General features: G+C 35.4%; 3 protein-coding genes across 4 annotated transcripts in view; 2 read left to right on the forward strand and 1 right to left on the reverse strand.

Moving 5' to 3' along the window:
- Positions 1 to 5,148: 5,148 nt before the first annotated feature.
- The window catches only part of LOC116164855 (protein hu-li tai shao-like), a 78,537-nt gene continuing 68,546 nt past the window's right edge, over positions 5,149 to 15,139 (forward strand). For both annotated transcript variants that reach the window (XM_031479089.1, XM_031479091.1), the window contains exon 1: positions 5,149 to 5,477. The gene's annotated coding sequence lies outside the window, so the exon portion shown is untranslated. The remainder of the gene's footprint in view (positions 5,478 to 15,139) is intronic.
- LOC116164856 (putative nuclease HARBI1) lies at positions 6,123 to 8,441 on the forward strand. Its single transcript, XM_031479094.1, has 5 exons — positions 6,123 to 6,224; positions 6,276 to 6,469; positions 6,520 to 7,211; positions 7,296 to 7,443; positions 7,492 to 8,441. The coding sequence occupies exons 3-5, from the start codon at positions 6,898 to 6,900 to the stop codon at positions 8,260 to 8,262; spliced, it is 1,233 nt and encodes a 410-aa protein (XP_031334954.1). The 5' UTR covers positions 6,123 to 6,224; positions 6,276 to 6,469; positions 6,520 to 6,897; the 3' UTR covers positions 8,263 to 8,441.
- On the reverse strand, positions 8,359 to 9,671 carry LOC116164858. The gene is made up of 3 exons (XM_031479095.1): positions 9,137 to 9,671; positions 8,924 to 9,082; positions 8,359 to 8,874 (listed from the first exon to the last, which is right to left on the reverse strand). Exons 1-3 carry the CDS (start codon positions 9,398 to 9,400, stop codon positions 8,383 to 8,385), a joined length of 915 nt encoding a protein of 304 aa, XP_031334955.1. The 5' UTR covers positions 9,401 to 9,671; the 3' UTR covers positions 8,359 to 8,382.

Consider the following 15,139-nt stretch of genomic DNA (forward strand, 5'->3'; position numbering starts at 1 on the left):
AGCCGAGGCTTTAGTTGTTTAATAATGACTGATGGTATCTGCCAATCAAAATTCCTGTATACATTGGTATAATTAGATTCATCACACACACAAGCAATTTCCAACATTGCCATCCATGCGAACCATCACAAACTTTTTCGCAACGCTCCGACAAGGTGAAGTCATTCACAACCGTTATACACTTAGAAGCTCTCTGTGTAAACTTTTTCGTTCTCCACTGGACGTACTCCAACTCTTCAGGCCTATCGTAACGTCTGCACTGCCATTTGATCTATAATATTACAGCGCTATATATACGTAATATACAATAATATCAAACAATAATGATCTCATCAACATGGTTTTGTACAAAGTCGCTCTACAGTATCAAATCTTAGCTATTTTTCTCACTGCCATGAGGTTTTGGATAATCAAGATCAAGTTGATACCGTTTACATGCATTTTAGTAAGGCCTTTGATCACGTTAACCATAATATACCTACTATTGCATAAATTGTCACTCTTTCTGCACACTAGGTACATAGAACTCATTAGATCCTAATTAACCCGTTAACCGACGGAACACTATACGTAACTTACAGTGGTTACAAGTCCAATCCTTATAAAGCTTGTTCAGGGGTCCCACAAGGATCCAATCTCGGCTCCCTGTTGTTTGTTGTATTTGTTAATGATAGCGATAGTGTCTCGTCTCGTCTAACGTATTAATATATGCAGATGATGTTAAACTATTTTCGTCGGTTAGCTCTATCATCAACTGAGTTAATCTTCAAAAGGACCTGAATACGCCGGTTATGATTGGTGCTTGCTTAATAAACTTAACTTAAATATAAGTAAATGTAAATGTATGTCACAAGAAAATGAAACACTTTGATTACCAGTACCTACACTATAAATTCCGTTAATCTTTCGTTTGATAAGGAATTGACATTTAAGTGTCATGTTACAGAGACTATCTTCGACTTATAAAACCTTAGGTTTCATTGTAAGCTTAGATCATACATATGTAAGTATGGGAGGACCTGCACAGTCGAAAATCAACTCTAGTGACTTCTTTGGGAGATGCAATTTTAGGCGCGTGTATCTCTAAAATAGATATGAAGCAGGATTTTAGCTTTGTCGACTACATTGCCTGATCAAGGAGGGCTTGTGTTCTAATAACAGTCTCAGGTACTTGAATTCGAAAACTGTGCGCACTGACCGGTTGTATACGTATCGCCTACCATCGGATTTCTTTGTAGTTGGGAGCTATAAAAACTGCCGGATAGTTTGTTGCTGCCCTCCCAGTCCGTCAGTGGTCTGTCGCCTATTGCTAGCGGACACGATCCACCAGTCTTGTCTGGAATCCAAATTGAATTGTCGGGAACGCATTTCGCAGTGAACGGTTCGTCTTCTGTGGGATCATAATCAGGAAAGAGGATATTCAGAACCACGTCCATCGTTTGGTGTTCGAAAACAATGTATCTATCACTGTCGCGCACATTGGAACAAGGATCGAAGAGAGCTTGTTTTTGAGAAGATATGCAGTAGGTATACTGTTTCCAGAGGGTGATGGTCAATATGCTAGATTCCACGAAATGCTACCAAAATCCAAACTGTACTTTCATCACTGCCAGTTTATATCATTTTCAGGATTTGTAGGACTCATGCTACTCCGCTTTTGAATCCGATGGAGCCCTTTGAAAGTGACGTCTCAATGTGCGCTCTAGGTACTTTTTTCAGCCAGTTCAGTCTTTCACATCGCCAGGTGCCAGGATGTTACACCGACTCGAGCAGTAGGTAAAGATCCCCTTTTTAAGGCATATTTGGCTTGCATGAAGGACCCAACATGTCAGTCCCCATGCAATTTCTACCTCTTAATATTCGCTCCACACAAAGTCAAGAAAGAGGTACGAAAAGGCGAAACCTTTTAATGACTGGCGCAGTAGTTAGTAGTTAAAAAACCATTATCCTTTGCGTAGGTATATTAATATTTAAAAATATCCACATAGTCTGCATTATAATTATCCAATCGTTGGCGTTGATTGAATAACTTATTCAATGAACGATCTAATTGTTAGGTATTTTGCATGTACTAGGACTGTAATGGGAGTCAGGCAAAAATATTACAGTACTAGTCAGGTAAAGATCAACTTTCTAATGTCAAAATAGCCCTGAAATTTAGATTTTCTTGACGGTTTCAGGTAAAGGTTAATAATCATGTCATCAGACGCTAGTAGTGAACAAAATTCGTACTTACTCATATTTCGACCATGTTGCATTTTTATGCCCGTTTGCACCGACAAATTTAACCGGAGCTTAGCTTAAGCGTCCCTTAAAATCCATGGCAACGATTATTGGGACAATGGTTGCCATGAATTTTAAGCTACGCTTAAGCTAAGCTCCGCTTAAATTTGTCGGTGCAAACGGGCATTTACGGTGCAATTAGTCGAAAAAACGGCTTAACCTCAACATCCAAAGTAAGTTTCCCATCAACTGCAAATTGTTCTATACAGTCCACATATTGTTTGGTAAAAAGTTACACCATTTTAAGCGTCGGGTTTGAATGGGAGGAGGGAGGAAAGTTGGTAAATTAGTAGTTTGTGCAGTTTTTCATAAATATTTAGAAAACTATGGGGTTTGGCGAGAGAAGTACGATATCCAAAAGTAATCTACATTAAATTGCGAACAAAAATGGTCTTGTGTAAAATCTTGCCCAAGTGAACGATTCCAGAGTTACGGAGGGTGTAAAAGTAGACATTTTTCGTATTTTTTCGATTTTATGGAAAAATGAAATTATGTTTGAAGTAAAGAACACTGAAGATCTGACTTGTTTTCGTTACCAGTGTTACTTGCAGGATATTTCAAAGCATCCTATACATTCACTGTTCAAGTTGACTGCGCTTCTCCCCACTTCAGCAGGAACATTTATTTAGAACCTACAATCAGGTGTAGCAGTGGCTGCATGAGAAGAAGAACCCGCTGAAGTGGGGATGGAAGATTGTCGGACACCTGAGAGCAATAACAACACATCCTGCAACTCCCCAGGAATTACTGCCCCTCATAGTGGAAGACTTTTTAAAAAGTGGTCCCCCTTGAGAAAGTGGTACCTAAGGTTATCGTTCCTTCAAGAACATATCAGTAACATACCACCGGTCACTAAAGCGCAATTTGTTTTAACAAAAAAATTATTTGCCTTAGTGATAATCTCATATTTTTTCCAAAAGAATCTAAAAAAAAGATGAAAAATTTCTACTGTTACACCCTCCGTTACTCTGGAACGGTTCAATTTAGCAAGATTATATACGAGGCCATTTTTTTTCGCAATTTACTGTAGATTATTTTTGTATACGGTACTTTTCGCACTAAACCACATAGTTTGCTAAATATTTAATAACAACTAATCAAAATTACTAATTTTCCAGTTTCCTCCCCCCTCCCAACCAAACCCGACGCTTAAAATAGTGTACCTTTCTACCAAATAATCTGTGGACACTGGACTGTATAGAACAATTTGCAGTTGGAGCGAAACTTTACTTTGGATGTTGAGGTTTGGGTCTAATTGCACTGTACTATTAGACACATTTTGAAACCGACATGTGGGAAAAAACTAGATTGGATGGAAAACGAAAACTGAAAATTGCAAATCAGAAAAGTAAGAGTAAATGTGTTTATGCTAGTAAATCCATTATGTTATCAACAATATAAATAATAAAAAAACGGTAACAAGGTATTTGTTTTTATTTCCAGTATACGCCTGGACTTGAAGGTTTTTTGTTTATTTATCCCAGGTTATTATGTATCGATTGATAACTGAAAAGAAATGGGCATCTAACAATTCCAAATTGTAATGGGTATAATTACATTTTGTGCTTTTTATGGGTTTGGTATACGTGCGCAAACCAATATTAATTGAAATACTCGTATTGTGTCATGTGTAAGCAACTGTTTCAAACGCAGGATTTATGTAGGTACACAAAATAATCTTTGGATGGATTGATATTATAGTTTTCTTCGTATTTAATAAAATTTAATTAAACGGCTATTATATGCGCATTGAAGATAATAAAATTCTCTACAAGTAAGCTTCAGTGCAAAATTTGCGTAAATCGCACCATTAGCCTACAAACACTAAAAATATGTGATTCTCCCATAGGCTCATTGCTCAATGATAAATTTGGAAAAAATTGCGGATATGAGCATATGGCCACATTGTCTCTATAAAATCGCTAGATATTTACTATTAAAGTCACTAAATATAGAAAGTATCGCAATCATCCGCCATTTTGGGAAAATTTGCTGCCAACTTAAAAAAATTGACAAATAAAATCTGAATAGCTGTAATTTTTTATAACCTAACTTCATAGTACTGTCATGTTTTATAAAAATCATTGAACTATATACCCTGTATATATATACAGAGTATATAGTTCAATGATAAAAATATATACAGATATCTCCAAACAGGTGGAACAATTCCTAACATTAAAGTTACTAGAATCTGGTAACTTCCGCCATTTTTGGGCAAAAATCATGCGTTCTCTCTCTAACACACGAGCCCAATGGATTGCGGTACTTTCTATATTTAGTGACTTTATTAACTATGAATGGCAACCGCCGTCTGTAATATTATTTTTGTATTAATTTCTGCTTTTTTCTTATCAAAATGAAACTTCCTCATGTGCAAATTCTGATCATAACCATTATAACTAAGAAGAAATACCTACAATTTTTTAGAAATTAATGTTGTTCAGTGTTTTTTTAATTGTTACGCGGAATTTTCATAAATACCCAAAACTTCGCCTCTTTAACGTAATTTTTTTCTTCAAAAATAACACAGTTACCTGCACAATCGTACACTGTATTTGTATGAAAATTAGCCTCCAACATTAAACGAACGTGAGTTAAAAGTCTTGCTAAAATTTTTGTGACATCCTGTACAAGGACCGACTTGAAGTATACAAGCGAGGCACTCTTTGATACAAGGTATAAATTATATACCTATTGAATTGATAGGTTTCTGCTCAGAGAATTACATATACGGTGCTACTTTCTCCGGTTAATTATGAACGTACCAATTTGCATTCATCAATCAATTAAAATTATGCAAGTTAAACGAAAGGAAACGTTTTGAGAACTGCATGTTCGAATGATGATGCGTGCGCATTATCTCTCATTCTTTCTCATGTCGGAGGTGAATCGTTGAACAGGAATAAGTAGTTTACGCTATCGAATTCGGGTTCTGTATTTGCGATTTTAATTTAAATGAAAAAATAGTGAGTGTGGCCATACTGCGGCGGCGACTCGTTTCATTTTTTCGAATTCAACGAACTTTACGATTGTGTGAACTTTTTTCCGAAATAATCGATGGGGCGTAGGCTGTGCATGTCTGCACGATAGTCGTTAATGAGTAGTAGCGTTTTAACCTCTCTGTACCGTGTTGTGTTCAACGTGAAAAAGTGTTCCAAACGTCTGATTTTTAAGGAATAACGTCCGTACAGGTAATAGTTTTTTTTAACCCTTTGTTCGTTCTCACACCTACATTTGTTTTAATTATGTTAAAATATCTCATTTTAAATGCTTGAGGGGTGTGTCATCGCCTAATTCGGATTTTTAACGCTCTTGTTCAGTCCCATCTCTACGTGTTTTGCACTTACTACATATTTTTTTAATTGGGAATGGGCACCTTTAATTTTATCAATGCAAACCATCTTCAAGAGCAGACGGTCCCTATATCTTTTAATATCATTAGAACATTTCCAAAAATAAAATTTAATTTATAGGTTTTAGTTGGAAAACGTGCGTTTTCCAGAATTATAAATGCATAATAAGTTCTAATTATATTTCCTTCAGAATTCGGTACTTTAGGTACGATTGATCAGTCAGTATGTTCATGGCTTGTACCGTGCCGAAAATGCAGACAATTCGATGACCTTGGCTAGATTAAATTATCGATCTGTTACATAAACTCTATTTTCATTAATTTTACATTTACATAATTTACCAAGCGCATACAAGTTCTTAATTTGCCGGCATTTCCTCGTTATGTATTGGTTAATCTGTGGTATTAGTCACTCTAGTAGGTAGGTATACGTATAATGTCTAGATTTCTGGAAAGTTTTTTGTTTCACGCAGTGGTTGCGCGGTTTTCGATCAGATGCTGCGCTACTAAAGCGATAGGGTTTTTGTCGTTTTATTGACGCAAAATGTAATCACAGAACACAATGACCTCCGAATAAGTAATGTAGGTAAGTGCATTTTGATCTGGTCAATCGCGCAAATCAATCTCTTCCGAGCAGTATGCATCCTGATGGAGCTGGAGACAGAAAGGTTTAGTCTTGGGTTTAGTCGAGTTCTTCCGTTATTAAAGTTATTAAAGTAAAGAAATATATAGAGTCTAACAATTAAAATGCATAAAAGCATTTTTCCAAATATGTAAACCGAATGTCCAAAATGGATAGCTTGGGAACCATGACAGATAAGGATTGAATAGGTTTGTCTTATTTAATTTTGCAAAAATTTACCCAAAATCCCTACTTCAAGGTGTGGACCTATAAATACAGGGTGCGAAAAAAATCAGATCTCGACGAAATTTGGTATTTGTACTTTTAAACGTGAAAATAACGAATCCAAACCTAGTTTCATGTACTGGCCAAAGATGTATGTAGTTTTTTCTGCAACTACATTAAAGCCGTCTTACACTATGCAATTTGTTGCGCAAGAAATTGCACAATTTCTTGTGCTATAAAATGTAGCAAATATTTGTGAGCTGACTGCTTTATACTATGCAATTTCTTGTGCAAGATATAGCCGAGGATTCTGCGCATTTATACTATAATTTATACCAGCTGACAATCATACAACCCCAACCTATAATTACCACAAGTTTTCAATAATTTATTTTGTTTGTTATTGTATACAATGAATGTGGAAAGACGAATATCTGTTGTCAGTGGATTGATCGGTATATGTGTAATTCGTAAAATTCTAAAAAGACGCGCTGCCAGAAAGAACAAAAAGAGAAAATTGTGGCAGGAAGAATGGTTAAAAAAAAGAGATGTGGGTAAAGGAGTTTTATCGCTTTTGCAAAACGAGTTACTTCATGAAGATCCAGATGCATATAGGAATTTCTTACGGATGGATAACGATACATTTATGGAGCTTTTAACCCTTATAGATGATATCATTAAAAAACAGGATACTCAGTTACGACAAAGTATCCCAAGTGACAAAAGGTTGGTACACTGAAATATTTCTCTACAGTCTACATATTACCTAATTTACCTTTCATTAGTACTAAACTGCTAACTTATTTCCAGATTAGCAGTAACACTAAGGTATTTGGCCAGTGGAAATACGTTTAGAGACTTAATGTATGCAACAAGAATACATGAAAGTACCATAAGTATTATTGTAATGGAAGTGTGTAAAGCTATCATACAAAACCTAATGAAAACATATATACAGGTGTAAAATTGATTCATACGTTGGCTGTTTATTATCTTTATATTTTAGTTGCCTCGAACTACTCTGGAATGGGAAAACGTGGCCAAAGGGTTTGAAAAACTTTGGAATTTTCCCTTTTGTCTTGGCGCCTTAGACGGAAAGCATGTCAATTTTCAAGCTCCTAAAAGCAGTGGATCCTACTACTTTAATTATAAAGGATCCCACAGCATAGTGTTACTAGCATTGGTAGATTCGGAATATAAGTTTTTATATGTAGATGTTGGAGTCAATGGAAGAATAAGTGATGGTGGAGTATACAGAGAAAGTAGTCTAAAAAAAGGCATTGATAGAAACCTATTAAACTTTCCAGAAGACCGTCATTTACCAGACACTGCCTTAAGTGTGCCATATGTTATTGTGGCAGATGATGCTTTTCCGCTATCAAAAAGAATAATCAAACCATATCCTTTAAGGGGATTGTCTGTGGAAAAACGAATTTTTAATTATAGACTGTCCAGGGCAAGACGAACAGTAGAGAATGCCTTCGGCATCTTAACAAACAGATTTAGAATTTTGCAAAACACAATAAATTTAAGCCCTGAAAAAGCAGAAATACTTACGCTAACGTGCTGCATATTACATAATTTCTTGGCTGTAAGAAACAAGAAGTATATTCGACCAGAAAATGAAATTAATGAAACATGTAGTTTAGAAACCATATCACAGCAAGGTGGTTTTAGAGCAAGTAATGAGGCTCTGCTTACAAGAAACAAATTTTGTGATTATTTTAATACTGTCGGAAGCGTTGAGTGGCAAAATAAGTCAATTGGATTAGTTTAGGTTCTATTGTTCACATGTGCTCTACAGTGATGATTATGTAATAACGTCAAAATAAAACTGTATCGGTGTAATAAGGATAATTGTAATATAGGTACATAACATAAAATATCTTGTAAAATATTAACTCAATAATGCCTCGTGCAAAACAGTATGAATATTATATTGCACTGTCAATCTTTTGTTTTCATTTCTTATTTTTTTTAGTTGTGAAGCTACAAACTCCCCAAATATATCTTCACTGCTTTTGAGACCTGGCTTAAGCGCATCAGTAATTCCCTCAAGGCTTGAAGACACAGCTTCTAACACTTTTAGGTCTGGGTCTTCTGCCTTTTTACTTTTTCCTTTTGCACCTGTTGCAGATGAAGACCTGTTATCAACTGAAAGACTTCTTTTTTTTAATCCACCAAGTCCAAGTTCCAAATCATTCTGATGACAAGATGAGCCACTTCCCGCTGATGATGGTCTGGTGCTAGGTCTGGTGTCAACTGAAATGCCTTTTCTTTTTAACCCACTGCATCCTGACCTCTGATGATCTGGTATTAAATCTGAGGAAATTTCTGGTGATAAAGGTACCAATACTCCTTGGTCATCTACTTCATACTGTTCCACAATCTAAACATATAATGTTCAACTTTTGATGTGAAAGAATGTAGCTACTTACAGTTTCATTAATTGATGAATCCAGTAAATCTTCCTCCTGTGTTTGTGATGTTTCATTGCCCTCCTCGGGCAATAAAAAGTTTGAATTAGATTTCCTGACTACAAGGTGGTCGTCCAGGAAATCCATTTTTTCATAATACCACAGCGACGGATGGTAAACCTAGTTAAATGGTTACGTTACTATTATTATACACTATAAAGTGATACAAACTACCTCATTTTCGGCCATTCCACTGTGTATACTCGCTAAATGTTTCCTTCTCTCATTTGCGTACGTTGTCCTTAATCCATGAAATTTTTTTTGGACATCAGCTTCTGAGGTAACTGGTCTTATCGGTTTAATGTTATTAAGTATGGTTAGCAGAGCAGCATTTCGGACATGCTTGTTGTGGTAGTTTTTGTCCTTTACCACATACAAACACGGATGCATTTTGTATAAGTCAATAAGACAAGAAATCTGTTCATGTGTCCACGACATTTTAACGCAAAACTGGCAACACAAATAACTAAATGAAGGAATTAACAAGACAAGACAGATTTTGTCAAACAAAACACCTCGAAAAACACTAAACAGCTGATCTGAAAACACATGTTCAACGAGCGGCGCACGCGCATTTTAAAATTGCATTGAAACTGGCATAAAAAATAGCACCGGTTCTATTTTTGATGCAATAATTTGTTGCAATGTAATTTTGCATGCAATTTCCTGTATGATACTATGCAATTTAAATTGTGCAATATATCTTGTGCAAGAAATTGCTCAGTGTAAGACGGCTTTTAGAAACAACTACTTTCATCTCTAAAAAGGGTGAAGAAAATGTGATTTTCAGCTCTAGTGAGGAAAGTAAAAACAGTTGCTGCGTTAATCTTAATAATGACATATAAAATTGAAATATACCTGTATCTAGATTGCTATGTGTCAAAACACGAGGTCAAACATCTTTATTGCATACGATTAATTTTTCAATTTTGATTGTAGTTTCAGAACAAATTATGTGTAAAACTTGAGAAGAACGTGTTTCAACTCTCGTTCAATTGACACACTCACTATACCGAGCACTACGCTCATGTATCAAACCTCGTGTCACACTTTGAACTCGAGTTGAAAAACCCCACTTTCTTCACTAGTACAAATATAATATATTGTAATACTACGCGATTAAAAGTGCTGCTGCCGAGGCATCTTTGGAATTTTTGCTTACATTTTACATGAGACAGGCAAAGGCATTTTTGATCGCCCGTATATTGTACATGTTTTGAAAAGCGCAGTTTCACACGAGTATGACTAGCCGTAAATTGAATGTAGCTGAAAAAACTGGAGGAAATAATGGTACTATAAATATTATAGACAACTAGTTCTTGAAAATAAATTACCAAAAAACAACAAAACGGAATGTTGCAAGGGGTTCGACGCCAGGTTACCGAAATTAATAAACGTGTAAACAAATCAAGAAAACGAGCTTCTGGGTATGACTATAGCATGTGCAAAACCAAATTGTAAACCTGATGTTAGTTTTGCTTTCATTTAAAGTGTTATGTATGAAATTTCACTTTAATTCCAAGTGGCTCTGTTTCTAATTTCATTTAAATGCCTCCATAAATAAGAAAATTGGCACTGCGCATGTGCAAAACCAAATTTTCAAACTGCCGTTAAATTTCCAAGTGGTTATGTATCAAATTTAATTGAAATACCTACATAAATAAGAGGCTCAACTTTTGAAATTTCGTTTTATATGGCATATATCAATATGCGCATATTGAATTTCATACAATTCGGTTCATAACTAGCGGAGATGAGATGCCAAAAGGGCCTTCTTTATTTTTAAGCCTTGTTTACATTTGGCAAGTTTACTGGCGGAAAGTACTTTCTGCCAGTAAATTTGATACCCTATTTCTATTTAACTGGCACTTTCCGCGCATTTACACGTGGCAAGTTTACTGACCGACAGTACTTTCCGCCAGTAAACTTGCCAAATGTAAATTAGGCTTTAGGCCAATATTGCCAATTCATGAACTCCGATCTACAAATTTGATTTAGAATCCACCTGCAAAATTTCATCGTAATCGGTCCATTCGTTTACGAGATATCGTGCCGACAGGTGCACAGACACCGCAAAATTATAAGCTCGCTAGGAGCTCGTTAATAATATGTATACAAATTGATCCATGACAGTGCAATGAAGACGGTCATTTTGACGTTCGCAAGAGTACGTGCCTCAGGATTAAAAAATGTATTAACCGCTTTTTTTTGTTTGTAATTTTTTTGTCAACGCCTTCTAGAATTTTTCGGTATAGAATTCTACGGGGTGTCAGGTGTTCTCGAACTCTTTCTGTCTTTTTAGTTATGGGAAATATTTTTAAACGGAACACTATAATATGGCATAATAAAACTATAGTATACTGTCTGTTTTTGAGGATAACGAACATTATTTTCCTGTTTCTAATCTTTCCTAAAGAACATTAAAAGATTCTTCCTTAGGATGACGGATATCTCGAGGGATTGATCATGAGGGACATTTATCGGAAATTTCGAGGAAATTCTGGGAAAATATTAGGATATTTTGAGGAAATATCAGGAAATCTAGAGGAAATGTTAAGGTAATATAAGGTTTCTATAGGGAAATAACCTCGGAAATAACGTTACTCAGTTCATATTAATTCGTTAATTCGGAGTAAGTGTAAATTTGGGGAAATTTAAAAACCGAAATACATATGTAAAATATAAAACTCACACAAAGTACACAAAAACAAAGATAATTAAATATTCATAAAAATTAGGTTCGGTGTTATCGAGGGTGTTATTAATTTTGAAAAATTTCGATATCACAAAAAAATGTTATTTCTCTACGGATTAAATTCGGTATTTGCACAAAAAAATAAAATTAAGAAAAATTGAAAAAATTAATAATAAGTAACTCAGTTAAGAAACACATTCGAGAACTTCAGAAAACTTCCAACATAAAATCAGAAAATTTAGAACAAGTCGCAACGTTCGCAAAGATACCCAAAAACGAAGATAATTAAAAATTTATAAAAATGGAGAAAAGTGAAGATAGAGGTAATTTTTAAAAATTTCGTCATTTCACAAAAATCTTTCTATTTTCACATTTTATTTTTCTGCAGAAGAAATTCGCTATCCGTCCAAAACAATATATTAAGAAATCTCGGAATCTCCGTTAATAGTGACCGAACGAGAGGTCGAATAAATGATTCTCAAGAAGATGTATAGCGATGAATACCGACTTACGACACTCTGTTCTCAAGATATTTCGAGAGGTATTCGCATTTGATCTCGCATTTGATACTTGACTTATTACGAGCTCCTATCGAGTTTATAATTTTGCGGTGTCTGTCCGTCCGCTAGCATGATAACTTATAAACGAATGGACCGATTACGATGAAATTTTGCAGGTGGATTCTTTTATCAAATTTGTAGATCGGAGTTCGTGAATTGTCAATGTAGACAAAAAATAAAGTAGGCCCTTTTGACATCTACGTTAGTTACGAGGTTAGTTATGAACCGAATTGCATGAAATTCAATATGCGCATAGCTTTAGCCTCGGATTTAGCCATATAAAACACAATTCCAAAAGTTGACCAGTGCCAACTTTCTTATTTATGGAAGCAATTAAATGAAATTTCATACATATGCACTTTAAATAAAAGCAAAACTAACATCAGGTTTAAAATTTGGTTTTGCACATGCTATACCCGAGGCCATACCTAGGAGCTCGTTTGCTATATTTGTTTAATTTATTGGTTTAATTTATTTCCATTTGATTTCCGGAAATGTGTTTAATTGTTTTTACCAAAAGGACATAAGGACATGTCCACTAGATTCACTTTTATAAGATGTTTCTGTAATTAAAATTGTTAAATTGTCTTTAGTTGTAAATAATAAAGTTGGAATGCGCTTGCGCAGAAACGGAAACTGCAGCTTGTACATGCTTCTACGAATTCCCAGTGCTGAGATCTCAAATCTTCAGACGGACGGAATGCACGCAAGCAAGGACCATGTAAATGCATCTACGACCAACAAAATACCAAACAACATTTTTGCCACATGGAATACTTAATTGTGAGTAGAACTAAATGCGTTCAGTGGATAACGTAAACCCATAAATTATTGCCGAAGCGGTGAATTTAACTTCACGTTGAAACGCTGCATAAGATTTGTAGGGCAAATCTGTCACCCCAATGTTTTGCGGACTTATTATTAGCGGTAGGAAGAGAGCAGATCTCTCATCTAACAGAGACATCTTTTCTAGTGTAATTACAACCCCGCAGGCCCGCACAGCTTGTATTGTACTAATTCTTAGCACTAATCATATTTCCGGAAAAATGTATTGCAGAATATTGACCTCAAACTGAAGATTGCTAAAACAACTTTTTTATTTTTATCCATTATATCATCGGATCGTGAATAAACAGAGATTAAAATGCGTTTCTAAATTTACAGCGTCAATCCAACGAAGTAGGTACCGTACGCGTATTGGCATTCTGTACTATTATCATTGAATATTTATTCAATGCTATTATTCAGAGCAGCCTGCTCTGGTCTGATTCGCAGTATACTATGACTTCACGTTATGAGCAATTTGATAATACATTATATACTGCGATTCAGAGCAACAATATAGTTTAGTGCTCGGTTTAGTGTTTGTTTTTATTACTAAAATCAGCCAACCACTTGTCGTACCACACACTGTTAATATCTTTACCCCTTTTTTTTTTTAAATTTCGCTTTAAATCCATGTTGTACTAGTTCCAAATATCCGATCATTGAAACGTATTCTCGTTGCACATTTCAACCAATACCTCTTTATAGATCATTTTAGTGCAGTTTGAGAACCTTGATTACACACAAATAACAAAAAATATAGTGTTCTTGCAAAGGTAACAATAAAAACACACTTCTTGTAAGCAAAGAATAAGTTACTCTTTGTTGTAAGTGTATGACGTGCTTTATAGAAACCCATTATATACAGTGTTTCAGAACTCTAAAGTTTAAACCATATCGGTGCTCTGAATCGCAGTACATAATGTATTATTAATTTACGCATAACGTGAAGCCATAGTATACTGCGAATCAGACCAGAGCTGCTCTGAATAATAGCATTGAATAAATATTCAATGATAATAGTACAGAATGCCAATACGCGTACCGTACCCTAAGTTTCGTGCTCAATACTGAGATGCAAGGTGATTCATTTTTTGAAAAAAATATCTGTAACAGTATTTCAAGGTTAGTTTGTTATTGAAATAACACACATCCCGATTTTTAAATGTAAATATTTGCACGCCCCCCGAGACGCCCCCTTTGTTTCCTAGTGAACACCATTTATTATCTGGTAACCGTAAGGAAGAAATTAAGTAGGTCAATGGGGATTAATTAAGGTCGTTCAAAATTGACCGTGCGAATTATTTTTCAATAACACATTCTTGCGTAATTATCCTGGTTCTACTGAACAGCTCGCACGCAACCCTTTGTATGATTTGATCTCGGATTTGATTCTTAAAAATCACAAGACGACTCAAAAATTGGTATTTCTCGGCAAGGAATTTATTTTAATGCCTGATGTTCAGTGTCTAAAACGTATTTCTAATCTTTCTGTTAAATTTGATTACCTATGTAACATAATACGATTTAATCTCCGATTTAATGCCGTCATATCGAAAAAAGTAGGAATACTCTTTTTGGGAACATGTAATGAAAACTAGTGGTTGTCCCCATTGCAAACTTTTAATAATTTTGGATACCATAAAAAGCTTGTTTAAAAAACAACATTGTTTTGGAGGTACATTCACCCTGTATATCCGCCACGCATACATTTGAGAGAATCCATGTTAAGCTCGATGTTAAGCGAAATAGGCCAGATGTCAGAAGACAAGAGCTGCTTCTCTGGCCAGCATTCTGATAACATGGGGTGGATGGAGTCCTGTGGTAAGAACCGGGCGATTCTAGTCACCGGACTCCGCTTATGTGGCTTAAGTGCGTGTGAGGATCCGTTCACCCCCCTTCACGTCAAGAATTCATTTAATTCGTTGTTGATCGGCCACAGGTGTTCCCGAGGGTGGAATTATTGGTCGAGTTATTGGCATTTCTACTAGCGCGTACTGGAACACCGCTTGGAGTTTTTACTTTTTCTTTTCTGAGTTTTATTATTTTTTTTATTATTTTCCATTTTCCAAGAGATTTGTCTGATAGTTATTCTCA

Source organism: Photinus pyralis, unplaced genomic scaffold, assembly GCF_008802855.1.
Source record: "Photinus pyralis isolate 1611_PpyrPB1 unplaced genomic scaffold, Ppyr1.3 Ppyr1.4_LG2, whole genome shotgun sequence".
NCBI classification, from domain to species: Eukaryota; Metazoa; Arthropoda; class Insecta; order Coleoptera; family Lampyridae; genus Photinus; species Photinus pyralis.

Coding starts and splice junctions, on each gene's coding strand:
- LOC116164858 (XM_031479095.1), bottom strand. CDS start 9,400: ATGTCGTGGACACATGAACAGATTTCTTGTCTTATTGACTTATACAAA. Junction 9,083..9,136: donor GTGGAATGGCCGAAAATGAG/GTAGTTTGTATC, acceptor CCATTTAACTAG/GTTTACCATCCGTCGCTGTG. Junction 8,875..8,923: donor ATTCATCAATTAATGAAACT/GTAAGTAGCTAC, acceptor TTATATGTTTAG/ATTGTGGAACAGTATGAAGT.
- LOC116164856 (XM_031479094.1), top strand. CDS start 6,898: ATGAATGTGGAAAGACGAATATCTGTTGTCAGTGGATTGATCGGTATA. Junction 7,212..7,295: donor AGTATCCCAAGTGACAAAAG/GTTGGTACACTG, acceptor ACTTATTTCCAG/ATTAGCAGTAACACTAAGGT. Junction 7,444..7,491: donor TAATGAAAACATATATACAG/GTGTAAAATTGA, acceptor TTTATATTTTAG/TTGCCTCGAACTACTCTGGA.